Source organism: Gallinula chloropus (assembly GCF_964237585.1).
Source record: "Gallinula chloropus genome assembly, chromosome: 2".
In the NCBI taxonomy this organism is placed as follows: domain Eukaryota; kingdom Metazoa; phylum Chordata; class Aves; order Gruiformes; family Rallidae; genus Gallinula; species Gallinula chloropus.
The window spans coordinates 2,259,425-2,279,570 of NC_140086.1; the positions used below are offsets into that span (position 1 = coordinate 2,259,425).

General features: G+C 52.4%; 1 protein-coding gene across 1 annotated transcript; it reads left to right on the forward strand.

Moving 5' to 3' along the window:
* The first annotated feature begins 3,642 nt into the window (after positions 1 to 3,642).
* TOP1MT (DNA topoisomerase I mitochondrial) lies at positions 3,643 to 19,991 on the forward strand. Its single transcript, XM_084260415.1, has 14 exons — positions 3,643 to 3,690; positions 5,056 to 5,171; positions 7,766 to 7,887; positions 8,815 to 8,937; positions 9,311 to 9,498; positions 10,205 to 10,349; positions 11,273 to 11,416; positions 12,335 to 12,520; positions 13,474 to 13,542; positions 14,760 to 14,874; positions 15,897 to 16,024; positions 16,728 to 16,822; positions 18,783 to 18,932; positions 19,803 to 19,991. Exons 3-14 carry the CDS (start codon positions 7,822 to 7,824, stop codon positions 19,903 to 19,905), a joined length of 1,512 nt encoding a protein of 503 aa, XP_084116541.1. The 5' UTR covers positions 3,643 to 3,690; positions 5,056 to 5,171; positions 7,766 to 7,821; the 3' UTR covers positions 19,906 to 19,991.
* Positions 19,992 to 20,146: the final 155 nt, after the last annotated feature.

Consider the following 20,146-nt stretch of genomic DNA (forward strand, 5'->3'; position numbering starts at 1 on the left):
AGAGAAAACCAAAGAAGGAGTCAAAAGAGAAGGGGAAGGAGTCAAAAGAGAAGGGGAAGAAGACTAAAGAGAAGAGTGAAGGAGAAGAGACATCAGGAAAAACCCAGAAAAGGAAATCAAAGGAAGGAGGAGAAGAAAAGAAAAACAAAAAGGCTAAAAAGGAGGAGAAAGAAGAAGGAAAGAAAGAAGAGGCAGGAAACAAGTGGAAATGGTAAGTGTCTGATGTGCCTCTGGCCTGTAGGCAGGCCTCACCATGATGCTGTTGGGATTTTAGGCTTATTTTCTTTGGATAAAACTGGAAATTCTTGATACTGCTGACTGTTTTACTGCTCTGCTGTGTTTTCTTAAACCTTGAGCTCAGCAGACCTTGAGGAGGAAGGGGATGAGAGAAGCACAGAATCGTAGGGGTTGGAAGGGATCTCCAGAGATCATTGGGTCCAACCTGCCAAAGGAGGTTCCTTAGCACATATAACACACATAGGCATCCAGATGGGTCTTGAATATCTCCAGAGATGGAGATATTCTCTGTGATATAGGTCCCAATGGCTTGGAAGCTTTTCTATTACAGGGGGTTATTTGGATCATCTCATTCCACCAGCCATGAGCATCTCCCTTCCCTGGGCAGCCTGTCCCAGGGCTCCCTCACCATCACTGGGAAGAAGTTATTCCACATATTGGTGTGGAACTTCCTATGCTCCAACTTGAGCCCATCACCCCTTGTCCTGTCCCCACAGACACTGAGAAGAGGCTGCCCATGTCCCCCTGTGTCCCACCCTTCAGCTATTGATCCCCAGTGATCAGATCCCCTCTCAGGCTTCTTCTCTCCAGGCTGAACAGCCCCAGCTCACTCAGCCTTTCCTCCCAGGGGAGATGCTCCAGGCCCTTCAGCATCTCCATGTCCCTCCTCTGGACTCTCTCCAGCAGATCCCTGGCTTTTCTATCCCAGGGAGCCCAGAACTGGACACAACCCTCCAGGTGGGGCCTGACCAGGGCAGAGCAGAGGGGGAGGATCCTTCCTGTGACCTGCTGCCCACACTCCTCCTGATGCCCCCCAGGATCCCATTGGCTTTACTGGTGTCCAGCCCAGGAAGGGCTCATGGCTGGTGGAAGGAGATAATCCAAATAATCCCCTGTAATAGCAAAGCTTCCAAGCCATTGGGAGCATCACGGAGTTGTAGAGGATGTAAAGGGGCTGCAATTCCCTCCCCCCATCACCTTTGTGGGAGTTGTTTGGTGATCCAGGCAAACTTTGGGAAAAGGTGTGTGAGCCAGGCTGATGGATGCTGTATTTTTGGTGAGGGGGAAGAGGCAGGGAGCAGTGGCTTTAGCCACTTGGTGTCACTCTCCTCCAGAGCACCCCAGTATCTGGGAGCAGAGAAACAGGAGGGGAATCAGCTTGTTCAAAGGGCAGAGAGTGGCAGGACAAGGGGGATGGAGTGAAGCTGGAGGAGGGAAGGGTGAGATGAGATATTAGGGGGAAGTTCTTTGCAGAGAGAGTGGTGAGGGGCTGGAACAGGCTGCCTAGAGAGGGGGTGGATGCCCCATCCCTGGAGGTGTTCAGGGCCAGGTTGGATGGGGCCCTGGGCAACCTTGTGTAGCTCCAGGCCTGGAGGTTGGTGTCCCTGCCTGTGGCAGGGGGGTTGGAACTGTGTGATCCTTGGGGTCCCTTCCAAACCAGACCATTCCATGATCTGGGGCAGGGAAGGAGCACTTAGGGGGCTGGATGCTTTGGAGCCTGTTGCAAACCCTGGCTGTGGGGAGCTGCTTGGTGTTATTCCAGATGATGCCTGTGGGTGCCTGGACCTTTGGGACAGCTCTTGTGGGGCACAGGGTGGTGTGAAAAGTGGGACTCAGAAGCTTTTATGTCTTGTTTGGGAAGGGGGGGGTCTCGTTTGGAGGAGGAGGAGGAAGAGGAAGGGGGGGGGCTCGTTTGGAGGAGGAGGAGGAAGAGGAAGGGGGGGTCTCGTTTGGAGGAGGAGGAGGAAGAGGAAGGGGGGGTCTCGTTTGGAGGAGGAGGAGGAAGAGGAAGGGGGGGGGTCTCGTTTGGAGGAGGAGGAGGAAGAGGAAGGGGGGGGTCTCGTTTGGAGGAGGAGGAGGAAGAGGAAGGGGGGGGTCTCGTTTGGAGGAGGAGGAGGAAGGAGGGGGGGTCTCCTCTGGAGGAGGAGGAGGAGGAAGGGGGGGGTCTCGTCTGGAGGAGGAGGAGGAGGAAGGGGGGGTCTCGTCTGGAGGAGGAGGAGGAGGAAGGGGGGGGTCTCGTCTGGAGGAGGAGGAGGAGGAAGGGGGGGGTCTCGTCTGGAGGAGGAGGAGGAGGAAGGGGGGGGTCTCGTCTGGAGGAGGAGGAGGAAGGGGGGGGTCTCGTCTGGAGGAGGAGGAGGAAGGGGGGGTCTCGTCTGGAGGAAGAGGAAGAGGAAGGGGGGGTCTCGTCTGGAGGAGGAGGAAGAGGAAGGGGGGGTCTCGTCTGGAGGAGGAGGAAGAGGAAGGGGGGGTCTCGTCTGGAGGAGGAGGAAGAGGAAGGGGGGGTCTCGTCTGGAGGAGGAGGAAGAGGAAGGGGGGGTCTCGTCTGGAGGAGGAGGAAGAGGAAGGGGGGGTCTCGTCTGGAGGAGGAGGAAGAGGAAGGGGGGTCTCGTTTGGAGGAGGAGGAAGAGGAAGGGGGGGTCTCGTTTGGAGGAGGAGGAAGAGGAAGGGGGGGTCTCGTTTGGAGGAGGAGGAAGAGGAAGGGGGGGTCTCGTTTGGAGGAGGAGGAAGAGGAAGGGGGGGTCTCGTTTGGAGGAGGAGGAGGAAGGAGGGGGGGGTCTCGTTTGGAGGAGGAGGAGGAAGGAGGGGGGGGTCTCGTTTGGAGGAGGAGGAGGAGGAGGAAGGAGGGGGGGGTCCCGTTTGGAGGAGGAAGAGGAGAAGGAGGAAGAGGAAGGGGGGTCCCGTTTGGAGGAGGAGGAGAAGGAGGAAGAGGAAGGGGGGTCCGGTTTGGATGCCTGGACTCCATTTCCCATAAGGCCGCGCTGCCGCGCTCCGCGCCCCAACCCCCAGCGGCTCGTCATGGCCGCGCCTCGTCATGGCCGCGCCTCAGGCAGCCGCCCCAGCGCGCCCTGCGAGCTCCTCGCAGCCTGCGGGGACGAAGATGCGTGGGCAACCCTGCCTATCCTCCAGCCCGGCTCTCTCCGCGGGTGGCTGGTGCCATGTACCGGCCTCTTGCCCCTTCCTTCCTGGGCCGTGGGGTCCGCCAGCCTCGGCTCAATCCCCTTCCCCTCTGCCCAGGCTCAGGGGGCTGCAGCAGGTGAGTGGCAGGCGATGAGCTGCTGAGGTGGGAGATGACTGAGCCCTTGCAGCCTCCCTTCTTCACTGCCTGCTCTCTTCAGGTGCTTTCAGCAGGGTTTTACGTCGTGGGATGAGTTTCCTTGATTTATTCCACCCCATTTCCTCTCAGGAGGAGGAGGAAGGGCAGAAGTGCCTCCATTGTGCTGCTCAGCAACAAACACACCCATTGCTTGATTTAATTTTGCCCTGGGGGTTATGTTTTCCCTCCCCCAGACTGAAATCTTGCTGTATTTCCCCAGCAGCCCTTGTTTTCCCCAGTGCTGAGCCAAGGGTGCAGATCCCTTCCCTTATCCCACATGCTGCCAGCAGCAAACTTGACCTGCCAGGCTTCTTGTGCCCCTGAATCAGATGATCTTCTTGATTCCTCTGCCCTTCAGGGTGGGTACATTCATTGTTTCTTTTTATTTTCATGATTTGTTTTGTTTTAAAGTGTTGGGGGAGGTCTTTTAATCATCTTTTCTCCTTGCAGGGAGGAGAGGTGCTTTAAGACTTCATTGGCATTAAGGTCATGGATCCAAGTTGTATGGGCTGGTGGTCTCCTTAGGTGCAAGTGTGGTGTGAGCTTCTCCTCTGGAATAAGCTTATTAGCCTGTTTTTTTTGGTGTGTGTTTGTGCTTTTTAATTAATAAGGTCTGGGAGGAGAAAGGGTTTAGCCTTTGAAGCCTCCTTGGTGTGGGCTGAGCAATGGTTGTGACTCGGTGGGGTCTCTGCTGGTCCCTGTGGGTTTGGCTGACCCATCGTCAGTGGAAATAAAGTAAAAGGAAGAGGAGAGTCTGGCACCTGGGAAGGAATAACTGCTGGAATCAGGACAGGCTGGGGGTGACCTGCTGGAGAGGAGCTCTGTGGAGAAGGACCTGGGGGTGCTGGTGGGTGACAGGGTGGCCATGAGCCAGCAGTGTGCCCTGGGGGCTGAGAGAGACAATGGGATCCTGGGGGGCATCAAAGGAGTGTGGGCAGCAGGTCACAGGAGGGGATCCTCCCCCTCTGCTCTGCCCTGCTCAGGCCCCACCTGGAGTGTTGTGTCCAGTCCTGGGCTCCCTGGGGTAGAAAAGCCAGGGATCTCCTGGAGAGAGTCCAGAGGAGGGACATGGAGATGCTGAAGGGCCTGGAGCATCTCCCCTGTGAGGAAAGGCTGAGGGAGCTGGGGCTGTTCAGCCTGGAGAGAAGAAGCCTGAGAGGGGATCTGATCAATGGGTATCAATAGCTGAAGGGTGGGACCCAGGGGGCCATGGGCAGCCTCTGCTCAGTGTCTGTGGGGACAGGACAAGGGGTGATGGGCTCAAGTTGGAGCACAGGGAGTTCCCCCCCAATCTGGGGAAGAACTTTTTCCCAGTGAGGGTGAGGGAGCCCTGGGACAGGCTGCCCAGGGGGCTGTGGAGTCTCCTTCTCTGGAGATATTCAAGACCCATCTGGATGCCTCTCTGTGCAATATGAGCTAGGGACCCTGCTTTGGCAGGGGGGTTGGACCTGATGATCTCTGGAGGTCCCTTCCAACCCCTATGATCATGATTCTATGTTCATCCTTTTGCCCTCTCACTGCACTGAGCATGTCCCCTTCCTTTCCCTGGGTTGCACTGCAGTTTTCCTTATCTGAAAGCACAGGGAAACTGAGGCAGCAGCTGAGAGAAGTGGTTCCACCCAGAACCTTGCTGTTCACAGAGCCCCTTCCTCATGTTGCAGCAGGAGAAGGTTGCAGACCAGAGGGTTTGGATGCTCTCATGAGTTTCTCTGCATCTATACCAGGTGGGAAGAGGAGAAGAAAGAAGATGGGGTGAAGTGGACACAACTGGAGCATCGAGGACCCTACTTTGCCCCCCTCTATGAACCCCTGCCTGATGATGTGCAGTTCTATTATGATGGTATGTCCATTTTGGGAGGGGATCCATGGCTGGCTGAAGAGCTGGTATCTTCTTTTGTATGGTGGTGGTGGGGGGAAGCATTGAAGGCTACAAATTATTCATAGCTTAAATATCCATTGGGTAAAGCTTGAACCACTGGTTAAAGCTGGAGGGTTCAGTACTGGTGGGAGTTATGGGGCTATTAAGGAGTTAACAAGCTCCTGGCAGTGTGCTTCATGCATCCCTTCCATGCAGACCACCCTGGGACAGGGTAAGTGGTCCCATGTGGCTGCCTGTAGCTGGTTTTAGGATGCTGTAGTGCACCCATGTGTGCATTTGGGATTTACATCTCTGCTCACAGTTTCTCCTGGCTGCAAGATATGCAGTGGTGGGGCTGGACCCTGAGCTTCCTGAGGGAAAGCAGTGCTTCTTCCCTGAAGTCCTTGTGTGTCTCTTGTGAAGATGGGCTAGGAGGAAAAAGAAAAGCAACCCTTTTTTCTCCCCCCCTCATTAAGGTGTTTTTTTGGGTTTGAGCTTTAAGTCAGTTTGTTCATGGTTTCCCTGCAAGCTGTGGGGAAAAAATGTGACTTGGATTTCTGAGAGCTGCCCCTTGCCTGTCCCATGGCCTCAGTGACTGACACATCATTTATCCTCCAAGACATTGCAGGGTTTGGCTGGGCTGCTCTGAGCTCCTGGTCATGGATCCCACTGCTATCCCAAGGGCTACCCTGCATTGCCTCACAGCAGCTCAGTGCATCAGTGAGGGGCTGAGATTGACAGGACAGATCCAGGTCTCTGCTGTCCTCCTTGGTTTCCTATCATGGTTGCTGAGCTGTCTGTTTTCAGCTTCATCCCTGGCCTGTTTTCTGACAGATCAGGTGAAGGGAGGCAAAAAGAACCTTGGGACTTGAGGAAGAGATGCTGGAGATGGGAGGAGGCTGCAGTCCTGTGGGATCTTGGTCTTCCTCAGCCTCCTCACCAGAGCTTCATACTCTGTGGGGTTTTTTTTACATGAGGGGGGGGGGGAAAAAGACCAATTTGTGGAAATAAGGGGTCTGTCACCAGAGGGCACTGCTGGGACATCGATGGGGCTCTCAGACTTGTGTGTGTCTCCATGAAGAGCCCTGTTTGTAGCCCTGGGTTTGAGCCTTCTCTGTGGCAATCTTGTGTGCATTTGGGCTGATGGCTTTTGCCTGGGATCTTGGGTGATGTGGGCTCACTGGCTCAAAGGTGTCATCACTCCTAGATGATGTTTGTGGCCAGTCAGTTGTCCTGAGTAGGGACAGACTATGCCTGAGCTGGCATATGCAGCTTGTGGGGCTGTTAAGATGCTGTGGATTCACCATCTCCTGCAGTTCAGGTGGAGATCAGGAACCCCAAGAACCAGGGTGTCTGTCACAGTTAAGATTGAACCACATCCCCTGGAGCTCTGCAGGGTTCTTTTCCAGAAGCTTGCCTAGAAAGGCTATTTTCAAATACTGCTTCCTTAGGAAGAATCAAGTTGGCTTCACTCTACTTGAGTGCTCTAGACCAAGAGCTTAGGAGGGGGTCACAGAATCACAAGGTTGGAAAAGACCTTTAAAGGTCATCAAGTCCAACCATTCCCATCCTAAGCTAAACCATATCCCTGAGCACCTCATCTACCCCTTTTTTGAACACATCCAGAGAAGGTGACTCAACCCCCTCCCTGGGCAGCCTGTGCCAGACCCTGACAACTCTCAGTAAAACATTTTTTTTCTAATATCCAATCTAAACCTGTCCTGGGGCAGCTTGAGCCCATTGCCCCTTGTCCCATCTCCTGTCCCTTGGCTGAAAAGACCACCACCCACCTCTATACAACCTCCCTTCAGGTAGTTGTAGGTGGGGAGCAGGTCTATCCTCAGCCTCCTCTTCTCCAGGCTCAACACCCCCAGCTCCCTCAGCTGCTCCTCACAGGATTTGCCCTCCAGCCCCTTCCCCAGCCTGGTTGCCCTTCTCTGCACTCGCTCCAGGACCTCAATGTCCTTCTGATGCTGAGGAGCCCACAACTGGACCCAGCACTCCAGCTGCAGCCTCCCCAGTGCCCAGTCCAGGGGCACAATCCCCTCCCCAGCCCTACTGGCCACACTGGGTCTGACACAAGCCAGGATGCCCTTGGCCTTCCTGGCCCCCTGGGCACACTGCTGGCTCATGCTCAGCCTGCAGTCACCCAACACCCCCAGGTCCTTCTCTGCCTGACAGCTCTCCAGCCAGTCTCCCCCAGCCTGGAGCGCTGCAGGGGGTTGTTCTGTCCCATGGGCAGCACTCTGCACTTGGCCTTGGTAAACCTCATCCCGTTGGGCTCAGCCCATTGGTCCAGCCTGTCCAGACCTCTCTGAAGAGCCTCCCTACCCTCAGGCAGACCAACACTTCCTCCCAGCTTAGTGTCATCTCCAAACTTCCTGAGGGAGCATTCAACCCTTTCATCCAGATCAGTGATAAAGATGTGTGGATGGTGCTAAAGTCCTGCCAGTGCCTGTTTCCACCACTCACTCCTCTTTTGGTCCTGTGGGCATAGAGACTGACCAAACAGCTCCCTGGGACTCTGGGGTTGGCCTGTCTACTTAAGTGATGCTGAACTTCCTCTCCTTTCCTAGGCAAACCCCTAAAGCTGAGCCTGGCCACAGAGGAGATCGCCACCTTCTATGCCAAGATGCTTGATCATGAGTATACGACCAAGGAGATCTTCCAGACCAATTTCTTCCATGACTGGAGGAAGGTACCTTCCCTGTGAGGGCTTCTTTGCTCTCTGTACTCTGCATTATACTCTCAAACCTGTCATCTCTAGGCTGCAGTGTGGGATGGAGGGTGTGAGCCTTTTTTTTTGTGACTTAGCTCTTTCTGAGAGTCAATTTTCTGACTTGTTTCCTTGCTTGTTGTGGGTTTTGGCTGGGACTTGCTGTCTGTAGCATCCTTAAGGGTTTCATGTTGGCATGAACCACAGAGAGAGCAGTGAGGGGCTGGAACAGGCTGCCCAGAGAGGTGGTGGATGCCCCATCCCTGGAGGTGTTCAAGGCCAGGTTGGATGGGGCCCTGGGTAACCTTGTGTAGATCCAGGCTGAAGGTTGGTGTCCCTGACTGTGGCAGGGGGTTGGAGCTGTGTGATCCTTGGGGTCCCTTCCAACCCAGGCCAGTCTATGATTCTGTGTTACCTAAGAAAGTAGGTACTGGGTCTTGCAAACAGCTTCTTAATTGGTTTGGGACATGTGTTCCTCTGAAGGATTCATCTCATGGTCCCACAGCACCACAGCTCAGTCACCAAATAAAAGTGAGATGCCTACTAGGGCAAGTTTACATGCCCCCAAATACCTTTAGGTGCTGCTTCTGCAGACCCTGAAAGCTTCTTGCAGTCATGCTTGGGGACCACTTGTTCCTGCAGCAGAAGTTAGAGGCTGTTCCACCCCAGAACTGGCTCTGTCTTTCTTCTCTCTGGTTGCAGGCTGAGGTGTCCGGAGGCAGCTTGGCCTCCTGACATGGCAGCTTTGTCAGCCCTTGAGTGGATGTAGCCAGGGTGGCTGCTTCCTTCTGTCTTTTCTGAAAACCTGGCATGTGGGTCTCTACTCTCCTTTCTGTGGAGGAGATGCATGGGCAATTTGAGTTTGTTTTGTCTCCTGGCTTTACCCAGTCCCTCTCCTCTCTTGCTCAGGAGATGACCTCAAAGGAGCAGAAGATAATCAAAGACTTGGACAAGTGTGACTTCAGGGAGATCCACAAGTATTTTGTGGACAAAAGTGAGGCAAGGAAAGCACTCTCCAAAGAGGAGAAGCAGGTGAAGACTGTTTCCTATGACATCTGGGGCTAGCTGATCTGTTTTGAGACCAGCTGGAGGAATTTCAGCTCCTGCTTGTCTCCTTTCCTGCTGTTATGCCCTGACCTGGGACCTTTGTAGCCTTTGGACCAGCTCCATCTCTCTGACCATGATTCAGGGTCCTCTTCTGTCTGGAGGAAGGTGGATATTGCTAAGGGGTTGGTGGCACACAAGTTTTGCTCCATCAGCATCTCCTGTTGGGATGTCATCACCATGGTGGTGGAGATGAGTCTTCCTCCACCCCTTTGAGCTCTGCCTTTCTCCAGGGAAAGGAGGGGGGTGTTAGACCAGCATGAGTCTTGGGTTTCATCTTGTGGGATGGTGCTTGTTTCAGAAACTGAAGGAGGAGGCTGATAAGATCCAGGAGGAATATGGGTACTGCATCCTTGATGGGCACAGGGAGAAGATTGGCAACTTCAAAACTGAGCCACCAGGGCTGTTCCGTGGACGTGGTGACCACCCCAAAATGGGCATGCTGAAGAAGAGGATCATGCCAGAAGATATTGTCATCAATTGCAGCAAGTGAGTTGCCATGGGAAGAGCTGAGCTGCTTTTGGGACTGGGATAAACAAGACCTTTCTGCTCTGAGTTGCTGTGGGGTTGTGTTACTCCTACAATCACTGCTTTGTAAACCCTTGGGCTGGAACTCACTGGAGCCTTTCTATCATCTCCAGATGTCTGCTTTGCAGTCAGGTCTGACTTCTAGTTTCTTTGTGGATGTACAGTGGCCAGGAAGCTGGTCAGCAGCTTCCATCTCTCACTGGTGCCCACCTGATAACTGGGAACAGTGTCCAAGGGGGTCCATTTGAAGAAGGAACTGCACTTCTCCTGTACTCCTCTCCCAAGCCAGCCATTCCTCCTCATTTTATGGATCACTTGTCTTGACTGGAAGTACCAAGATACTCACTTGGAGTGAGGAAAAGCAGTGATTGGGTTAGGAGTGTTGGCCTTCTAAGTTGCATGAGTTGTACTGACCTTGAACCACCCATACAAGACCTTGTGGCCTTGATTCAGAACACTTCCCTACCAGCCCAGCAAGTTCTCCAGTTGTTCCCAGTATCCAAATGATAAAGACACAATCAAGTTGTGGAGGAACTTGGGGTGGGCTGTATGTTTTCTGTAAGTCATCCAAGGATGTGTTGACCATCTTTTGTCTCACTGAAGAAGCAGTTGAGCTGACAACCAGTTTCTTCATGGTCTGAGGCCAGTAACCCTACTCTACCCACAGGGACTCCAAAATCCCTCAGCCCCCAGAAGGGCACAAGTGGAAGGAGGTGCGCTTTGACAACACAGTCACCTGGCTGGCTTCATGGACAGAAAACATCCAGAACACTTTGAAGTACATCATGCTGAACCCCAGCTCCAAGCTGAAGGTTGGGGTGATGCAGCTGGGGGGGGAGGGGGAAGCAGAGATGTGTCACATCAATTAAAATGGGGAAAATAAATCAAATCAGTGTGGTTTTGGTTAGTGAGGGGGGGGGGGGAAAGGAGAGAGATGATTGTGAAGCTGCTGGCAGAGCTTTCTCTGTGCTGCTCATGTGTGCCTGTGGAAGGCTGTTGAAAGCCAGGCAGGAGCTGAGAGGAGCCTACAGGGACCAGAGTCTATGGGGTTGAATTAATTCATGCCAGTAAATGAAGGCAGGGGGAGGTGGGATCACCATCTCTTAGTGCCATGGGAGAGAGGGACCAAACAGAGGGAAGGGGAAAAAATGATGTAAAGCTATTTTTAGTCCTCAAAACAAATCATGATGCTCTGCAAGTTGAGCATAACTGAGCAAGTGCATTGTGTCTATCTTGATAGGCTGCCCAGAGAAGTAGTGGATGCCCCATCCCTGGAGGTATTCAAGGCCAGGTTGGCTGGGGCCCTGGGCAACCTTGTGTAGCTCCAGGCCTGGAGGTTGGTGTCCCTGCCTGTGGCAGGGGGGTTGGAACTCTGTGATCCTTGGGGTCCCTTCCAACCCAGACCATTCTATGATTCTATGATTGATAGTGTCCAAGCAGCAGTGGCCATGGCTATGCAGTGCTTGACCACTTGGCTCCCTCACTTGCTGTGTGCTGGCTGCTAGCTGGTGGAGGACACCACGAGCAGCTCTGATTTGGCCAGGATCCCAGGTCCATCACAGCCAGCAGAGGCACAGAAACCCTTGATGAGCTGTTTCTTACTCTAATTTGTCCACTTGATGGAATTCTTTTAATCAAGAAAATGGGTTTTGGGTGGTATTTAGATGCTGGAGGTGTACCCAGAAGAGGGTTTTGACTGGTGGAAGTGTCTCAGCCTGTCTTTCTTTCTCTCTAGGGGGAGAAGGACTGGCAGAAGTATGAGGTAGCTCGACGCCTCAAGGATGTTGTCCACAAAATCCGTGCCCAGTACAGAGCTGACTGGAAGTCCAAGGAGATGAAGAAGAGACAGAGAGCAGTGGCTCTCTACTTCATTGATAAGGTATCTGCAGCCTCACCCAGGTCCCTCAGCCACGTGGAGGTTGGGGTTTAGCTTCCCTGATCCACCCCACCCTGTAGTTTTTTTGGTGCTGTTTTCTGGACTGTCCTTGCCAGGGTTGTTCAGCACAAAGAAGCTGGCAGTGCTTGAGAAGGATGATGACTCCTCCTATCTGCTGATGCTTGTGTGAGGGTATAGTTGTGTGGCAGTGGCTGTATTGTCCTTCCTGGGTTTCATCTACATGTATGATCATTAAAGGACCTGGAGCATCTCCCCTGTGAGGATAGGATGAAAGAACTGGGGCTGTTCAACCTGGAGAAAAGAAGCCTGAGAGGGGATCTGATCAATGGTTATCAATAGCTGAAGGTGGGACACAGGGGGACATAGGCAGCCTCTTCTCAGTGTCTGTGGGGACAGGACAAGGGGTGATGGGCTCAAGTTGGAGCACAGGGAGTTCCACACCAATCTGGGGAAGAACCTTTTCCCAGTGAGGGTGACGGAGCCCTGGGACAGGCTGCCCAGGGGGTGTGGAGTCTCCTTCTCTGGAGATATTCCAGCCCCATCTGGATGTCTCCCTGTGTAACCTGTCCTAGGGACCCTGCTTTGGCAGGGGGGTTGGACCTGATGATCTCTGGAGGTCCTTTCCAACCCCTGTGATTCTGTATCCCACTGTAGAGCTGGATGACTTTATCCTGGGGAGTGCATTTAGGATTTCTTAGAGCAGGGAAACAATCTCCTGCTGGATTCAGTTACTGTTTGGCTTCCATCAGTGTTCCAACAGCTATTTCATTGAAGCACTGTCCTTAAGCAAGCTTGCTTTTTCTTCGCTGTTTTTTTTTAATCCTTGGTGTCCACATCCACTTTAAGTTTGTAAAGGGAACTTTGGTGGGTTGATGTGGATGATTTGCTCTCTCCTTTTAGCTGGCCCTGCGAGCTGGCAATGAGAAGGAAGAAGGGGAGACTGCAGACACAGTTGGCTGCTGCTCCCTGCGTGTGGAGCACATCAAGCTGCACCCTGAGTTGGATGGGCAGGAGTATGTGGTGGAGTTTGACTTCCTGGGGAAAGACTCAATCCGTTATTACAACAAAGTCTCAGTGGAGAAGCTGGTGAGTGGAGCAGAAATGGAGACAGTGGTCAGAACAGCAGTCAGGTGCCACGTTACCTGGGTGGCTTGGTTCTCTCTGTGGTCATCACTCCCAAATCTGCATCTGAAAGCCATAACAAAGGTGGTTCCTGTGCTTTAACACTGTGGTGACAGCATGTGCATGATGTGCAGTGGTGCTGGGTGACAAGAGGACACATACTGACCCTGTCCTAGAGAAGGGGAGAAACTTAGGATGGGGCTTTCAAGGTTGTTTTAGCCTGTGAACCAGGAAAGAAGTCCTGGCTCTTGCTGGAGCACCATCAGTTGACCATTGGGCATGAGGACTTGCACTGTCTGAACTTATTATACTTGTGTCTTGATTTGCCCATGGGACAGAGAACTTTTAATGGTGTTTGCTACCTACAACAACCTGCCAGGAGGGTGCAGAGAGGTGGGCGATGGTCTCTTCACCCAGGGGACAGGAGGTGGGACAAGGGGCAATGGGCTCAAGCTGCCCCAGGGCAGGGTCAGCTCAGCTGGGAGGGAAAAGTTCTTCCCTGGCAGAGTTGTGGGGCTGTGGAACAGGGGCCTGGAGCAGGGTCAGGGCCTGGCATAGGCTGCCCAGGGAGGGGGCTGAGTCCCCACCCCTGGGTGTGTTTAACAGAGAGGTAGATGAGGTGCTCAGGGATCTGGTTCAGCACAGGACAGGAATGGTTGGACTTGATATCAAAGGTCTTTTCCAACCTTGTGATTCTGTGAAATGGAAACACCAGTGTTAGCAAAGATGGGGGGAACAGCCTGTGGCCTCAGTGTCTTTGAGGGTCCCAATACTAGCCCTTGGAATTCAGAAGGTTGATGGTATGGTAGTACATGTGCTACACAAGTCTGAACACAGTGCAGCTGGATGGTTGGTGGAGAGGAGAGAGAAACTTGGGATTTACTTTCTCCCTGTCACTGTCTGGGGTCATCCTTTAGGTATTCAAGAACCTGCAGCTGTTCATGAAGAACAAGGACCCAGGTGATGACCTCTTTGACCGGCTCAATGTGAGTTGTCACCTCCATGTTCCAAATGGTACTGATGGCCCAGAGGGAGTAGAAGCAAACATGTGACACCCTTGTCCATTCTACAAGCTCCCAGGCTGTGGTGCTACATCATGTCATCCCTTACCCTACTTGTCACTCACCTCCCTCCAAGAGACACCCCTGGAGCTGTTTGAATGCTCTGGGATGCTGTGATTGGGTTGGGTTTTCCCATCTTGTTTCTGTGCTCATAGCATCTCTGCTTCCCTGAATACAGGCTTGGCATTGGCTGCCTGCCACCCACAAGTAACCCATGTCTCTGCTAAGGAGGTGGCTTTTTGCACCTTCCCTCTAACTCATGTGCTTGAGGTTTGGGGTTGTTATTTTTAGCCTGGGAACCACTGCTAATACATATGTTGTATTAGCTGTTTGCTTTCACACCTTGGTCAGCAGAAGGGTGTGAAGCTGCTGGAGTACAGGGGTGCTAGAGAGATGTGCTACAGCCTTTGCTCCTGAGCTACTGCCCTGCAAAATCCTCCTCTTTGCCTAGAGAGGAAGTAGATGCCCCATCCCTGGAGGTGTTCAAGGCCAGGTTGGATGGGGCCCTGGGCAACCTTGTGTAGCTCTAGGCCTGGAGGTTGGTGTCCCTGCCTGTGGCAGGGGGGTTGGAGCTCTGTGATCCTTGGGGTCCCTTCAACCCAGACCAGTCTGTGATTCTATGATGATTCTATGATTCTTCAGCATGGGGTAGGGGGTGCTGTCACCCATGTTCCTCTTCTCCTATGAAGCCATTTTCACATCCCTCCCCTGAAGAGGCTGTTCCTCTCTGGTTATATAGGTTTTATGTGACAGACTTTGGTACAAACAAGGCTTCCTCCAAAACACAAAGAACTCTTCTTAGCATCTTCTGTTTCAAGTCCAACTGCAGCTTCATGTGGTCTGTAGAACAGGTATCAGATGTTGATGTATTGGGTGTGAGATGAGTCCTCTTGGACGTCAATGGGCAGAAATTGTTGTCTTAGAGATCAAATTCTTTCTGGGTTTAGGTGGAATTTGTGCCAGCTTTTGGTGGATGAGAGTCAGACCCAACAAAGTCAGTCTGCAAGCTATAGGAGACTCAATTGGGTTACTGAAGCAGAAGATAGTTTCCTGAGAAGCAAGTGCTTTATTGTCCTGGTGTCTGCTTGTTCTTTTTTTCCTTCCCCCCCAACTCCTCCTTTGTCCTGTCTGCCTTCCTCCAGACATCCATCTTGAATAGACACCTCCAGAGTCTGATGGATGGTTTGAGTGCTAAAGTGTTCAGGACCTACAATGCCTCCATCACCCTGCAGGAGCAGCTCAAGGCACTCACTAACTGTGAGTTACTAACGGTGTCTGAGGTATCACTGGCTGTGCTGTGAGAGGGCAGTGGGCTCAGCAATGGGCCTTGGTGCCCCTAGGACTGCATGCTCCTCTTTGGAAGGTCATGCACCATGTTCTAGGGTGGTTTGTAACTTAGAGGGGTGTGCAGCAGCCTGGGAACCAGGATGGGTTGGATGGCAACCTGGTCTGGTGGAGGGTGTCCCTGCCCATGTCAATGAGATTGGAACTAGATGATCTTTAAGGTCCTTTCCAAATCATTCTGTGATTTTTGGGCACCCTGGGATAAAAAAGCCAGGGATCTCCTGGAAAGAGTCCAAAGGAGGCTATGGAGATGATTAAGGGCCTGGAGCATCTCCCCTATGAGGAAAAGTTGAGTGAGCTGGGGCTGTTCAGCCTGGAGAAAAGAAGACTAAGGGGGGATTTTATTAATGTTTATAAAGATCTTAAGTATGGGATGCAGGGGGAACTGGCCAGCCCCTTTTCAGTGGGCTGTGGGGACAGGACAAGGGGTGACGGCTGCAAGCTGGAGCATAGGACGTTCTGCACCAATATGTGGAAGAACTTTATCCCAGGGAGGGTGAGGGAGCCCTGGGACAGGCTGCCCAGGGGGTGTGGAGTCTCCTTCTCTGGAGATATTCCAGCCCCATCTGGATGTCTCCCTGTGTGACCTGTCCTAGGGACCCTGCTTTGGCAGGGGGGTTGGACCTGATGATCTCTGGAGGTCCCTTCCAACCCCTCTGATTCTATGATTATTTTTTCTTAATGATTATTTTATCTGCCATGAATAAATGAGTGGTTTAGCATAGGATGGGAATGGTTGGACTTGATGATCTTCCAAGGTCTCTTCCAACCTTGTGATTCTGTGAGGGGTGAGACACAGTATCAGAATCAGTGATGACTGAGTATCCTTCACCAATTTCAACAACTAATACTGGTCTCCCCAAAAGGTTGGGAAAGGCAAACAAATTGCTGTGGTGGTAGAGAGGAGACTTAGTGATGCTTCAGTTTCTTTCTAGCTGAAGACAACGTTGCGGGGAAGCTGCTTTCCTACAACCGAGCTAACAGAGCTGTGGCCATCCTGTGCAATCACCAGAGGTCTACACCAAAAACCTTTGAGAAGTCCATGCAAATCCTCCAGAGTAAGGTGAGAAAGAGGAAACTGATGGTTCCCAGACCTCATTTCACCTCTCTTTTTGGAGTTAGGGTGAGTGTGGGGAGGAGGATGCCTGATGAGATCATGTTGCTCAAGCCTGGTAGGGAATGAACCAGGATGGATGCAGAAACATCAGAAAACCAGAGGTTAGGAAGGGTGGAGTAAGCTGAAATGTGCCTTGTGTGCTTCATCCAGCATTTTGGTGGTTATTCTTTATCATTTGGTGTCTTCAAATTAAGCTGGATGCCTCTTGTGATGGCACAGCTAGGACAGCTGGCTTGAGACCAAGGAAACCGTGTCCTGTCTGGCTGTTTGCAGCTGCATTTTGCTGGATCTCCTAAACTACTTACACCTTAAACTACTACTCCTAATTGTCTTCTGCTTTTGTTTACACTCTGCTGGTGAGTTTGGGGTGTTGCAGAGGTCAAGTCATGGTCAAGTCAGTCTTGGGCAGTTATGTAAGAGGACAGATAAGAGCTACAAATGTTTCCTGCACTGGTGCTGTTGAGCATCTTCTGCAAGATTCTAAGAAATGCCTGAGCTCTAGCAGATGCTGTGAGGCCAAGTTGCTGGTGCTGGAGTAGGGCTGGTGAGAAATTGAGAAGCAGAGTGGAAAAGGAAAGGGGAAGAGTGGGGCAGATGAAACCTCCAGTGAAGACAGTGGTATGGGCTGACTTGGTATTTATCTTCATAGATTGATGCCAAGAAGCAACAGGTGGAAGAAGCCCAGCAAGAGCTGAAAAAAGCTGAGGATGAGTTTGAAGACACAAAAGATGCCAAAGCAGAAGCGTGAGTTACTGTCTTGCAGAGGGATCTCAGTGCAGAGGGCCTGTGGATGGGGATGGTGTGGTCCAACACCCTGTGTGCAGCTCATCAGAACTGAAATGCCCACGTTGGGTACCAGGTGCCTTCTTCCCCGTGGCAGATAGGTCTTGTGAAAGGTTTCTTGCAACAGTAGGATCCCAAAAAGCTCCTTCAGGGGGGTTTCTTTGTGAGGAGGGCACATCTCTCTGCATGCTCAGATTTCAACCCAGGTTGCTGGCTTGGAGTTATCCATGGAGTATGCTATGGTGCAAAGGATGTCTGGCTTGGGGTTGAACCTGGGGGTGCACAGACCAGCCCTGATGGATGGTTGTCTCATGGGATGTTTGAGTAGTGGATTGAGGCCTGTCTGATCTCTGCAGCAGTCATTGCATGAGCCCAGAAGCAACTTGTTGCCCAGAGGCAGAAATCTGTAGGAGAGAAATGAGGCTTGTATTGTTTTACTATGGGATTTCTTGTTTTCTGCCCATGCCTTGTGTTGCTGAGATGCAGAGGAGGAGATTTAAAAACATAAAGCTACTTTTACTGTGGTTGAGGGCTTGGTTTTTTGGGTTTTTAGTTCAGAGAATGAATCACGCAAGTTGGAAGTTGTTTAAGAAGCCTTTGTGGGGTGCTGGCTTTTTGTTTGTCCCACTTCAGGGCAAGTAAGAATTCTAAGTGTCCTAAAAGGCCAATGTACTTAGGAAATGGGTTAGTCCTGAATGGCAGAGTGGAAGATGCCATTCTGGAGTATTTCTAAGCTCAAGCATTACAGGGCTTAAAGTGAGTGTAGAGGCTGCTCTGAGCTGAAGCCTGTTGGCTTCACAAAATCACATGGTTGGAAAAGACGTTTGAGATCATCAAGTCCAACCCTACTGGTCCTCTACTAAACCAGATCCCTAAGCACCTCCTCGCCCTGTCTTTTAAACACATCCAGGGCTGGTGACTCAACCATCTCCCTGGGCAGCCTGTTCCACAGCCCCACAACTCTGCCAGGGAAGAACTTTTCCCTCCCAGCTGAGCTGACCCTGCCCTGGGGCAGCTTCATGCCATTGCCCCTTGTCCCATCTCCTGTCCCCTGGCTGAAGAGACCATCGCCCACCTCTCTGCACCCTCCTGGCAGGGCAGGGGAGGTGGGGAGAAGGTCTCCCCTCAGCCTCCTCTTCTCCAGGCTCAACACCCCCAGCTCCCTCAGCTGTTCCTCACAGGATTTGCCCTCCAGCCCCTTCCCCAGCCTGGTTGCCCTTCTCTGCACTCGCTCCAGGACCTCAATGTCCTTCTGATGCTGAGGAGCCACTGGACCCAGCACTCCAGCTGCAGCCTCCCCAGTGCCCAGTCCAGGGGCACAATCCCCTCCCCACACCTACTGGCCACACTGGGTCTGACACAAGCCAGGATGCCCTTGGCCTTCCTGGCCCCCTGGGCACACTGCTGGCTCATGCTCAGCCTGCAGTCACCCAACACCCCCAGGTCCTTCTCTCCTGACAGCTCTCCAGCCAGTCTCCCCCAGCCTGGAGCGCTGCAGGGGGTTGTTCTGTCCCATGTGCAGCACTCTGCACTTGGCCTTGTTAAACCTCATCCCATTGGGCTCAGCTCATAAATCCAGCCTGTCCAGATCCCTCTGAAGAGCCTCCCTACACTCAAGCAGATCAACACTTCCAGCTTAATGTTATCTGCAAACTTCCTGAGGGAACCTTTGATCCCTTCATCCAGATCACAGATGAAGACATTGTACAGGACTGGACTCAGGACTGAGCCCTGGGGAGCGCCACTTGTGACCAGCCTGCAGCTGGATTTAGCACCATTTACCACAACACTTGGGGCCTGGCCATCCATGCCAGGCTTCCCACTGTTCTCCCAGGCAGCAATAGACCAGAACTGCTCTATTTTGTATCTGCTTCTTTCCCCCATTAACATGCTGTCTGGGTTGTTCTTCCTCTCTTCTCAGCAATGTGGAGAAGAAAAAGAAGCTGTTGAAGCGACTGGAGGAACAACTGGCCAAATTGAATGTCCAGGCCACAGATAAGGAGGAGAACAAGCAGATAGCTCTGGGAACATCCAAACTGAATTACTTGGACCCTAGGATTAGTATAGCTTGGTAAGTGTTGGGCATGCTATGGGGTAAATATGCCTGTAGAGAGATGCAGCTCACCTAGTCCTGCCTGGGGAGGGGGATAAACACATGCCTGAGCTTTTGGAGGAAAGGAATCCACTTTGTTTCTGCCCAGAGAAACCTGCCCATCCCCTGAGGGGCAGTGAAATCCAAAGCTAATCACAGAATCACAAGTTTGGATAAGACCTTTAAGATCCTCAAGTCCAACCATTTCCATCCTAAGCTAAACCAGATCCCAGAGCACCTCATCTCCCCTCTGTTAAACACACCCAGGGGTGGGGACTCAACCCCCTCCCTGGGTAGCCTGTGCCAGGCCCTGACCCTGCTCCAGGCCCCTGTGCCACAGCCCCACAACTCTGCCAGGGAAGAACTTTTCCCTCCCAGCTGAGCTGACCCTGCCCTGGGGCAGCTTGAGCCCATTGCCCCTTGTCCCATCTCCTGGCCCCTGGCTGAAGAGACCATCGCCCACCTCTCTGCACCCTCCTGGCAGGGCAGGGGAGGTGGGGAGAAGGTCTCCCCTCAGCCTCCTCTTCTCCAGGCTCAATACCCCCAGCTCCCTCAGCTGCTCCTCACAGGATTTGCCCTCCAGCCCCTTCCCCAGCCTGGTTGCCCTTCTCTGGACTCACTCCAGGACCTCAATGTCTTTCTTATGGTGAGGAGGGTTCCCTTGTTGCAAAGCAATAGCCTGTGGTATGTTACTTCGGGGTTTACGGTAAGGAAGGGGACGCTTTGTATGTCTTTATTGGCACTGGCACAATGTTAAGAAATTAAGGAGCTTGGGGCTAAGGAGATTTAATGGGTTAGAGATGTGGGGATGCCTAGCACATCCCCACTGCAATCTTGTGGTCCCTACAGGTGCAAGAAGTTTGGTGTGCCCATTGAGAAGATCTACAACAAGACCCAGAGGGAGAAGTTTGCCTGGGCGATTGATATGACTGATGAGGACTTTGAATTCTGACAACACACCTTTTTGTGTCCTGTCATGCTTGTTTGGTGCTGTTGGGAAGCTTTTTTACATGCCACTGCAGTTGTTGCAGGGCTGGGGCTGTGGGGTTGTCTAAAGAACAAGTTTGGTTATGGGTATTTTGTGCCTTTTTTTGTACCCAAAAGAAAACACTGGGTTTCTAGTTGAAACAGGTATTATGAACTTGTGATGCTGACCCCAAATGTAGTGACTTTGAACTCTGAATTCCTCTTCA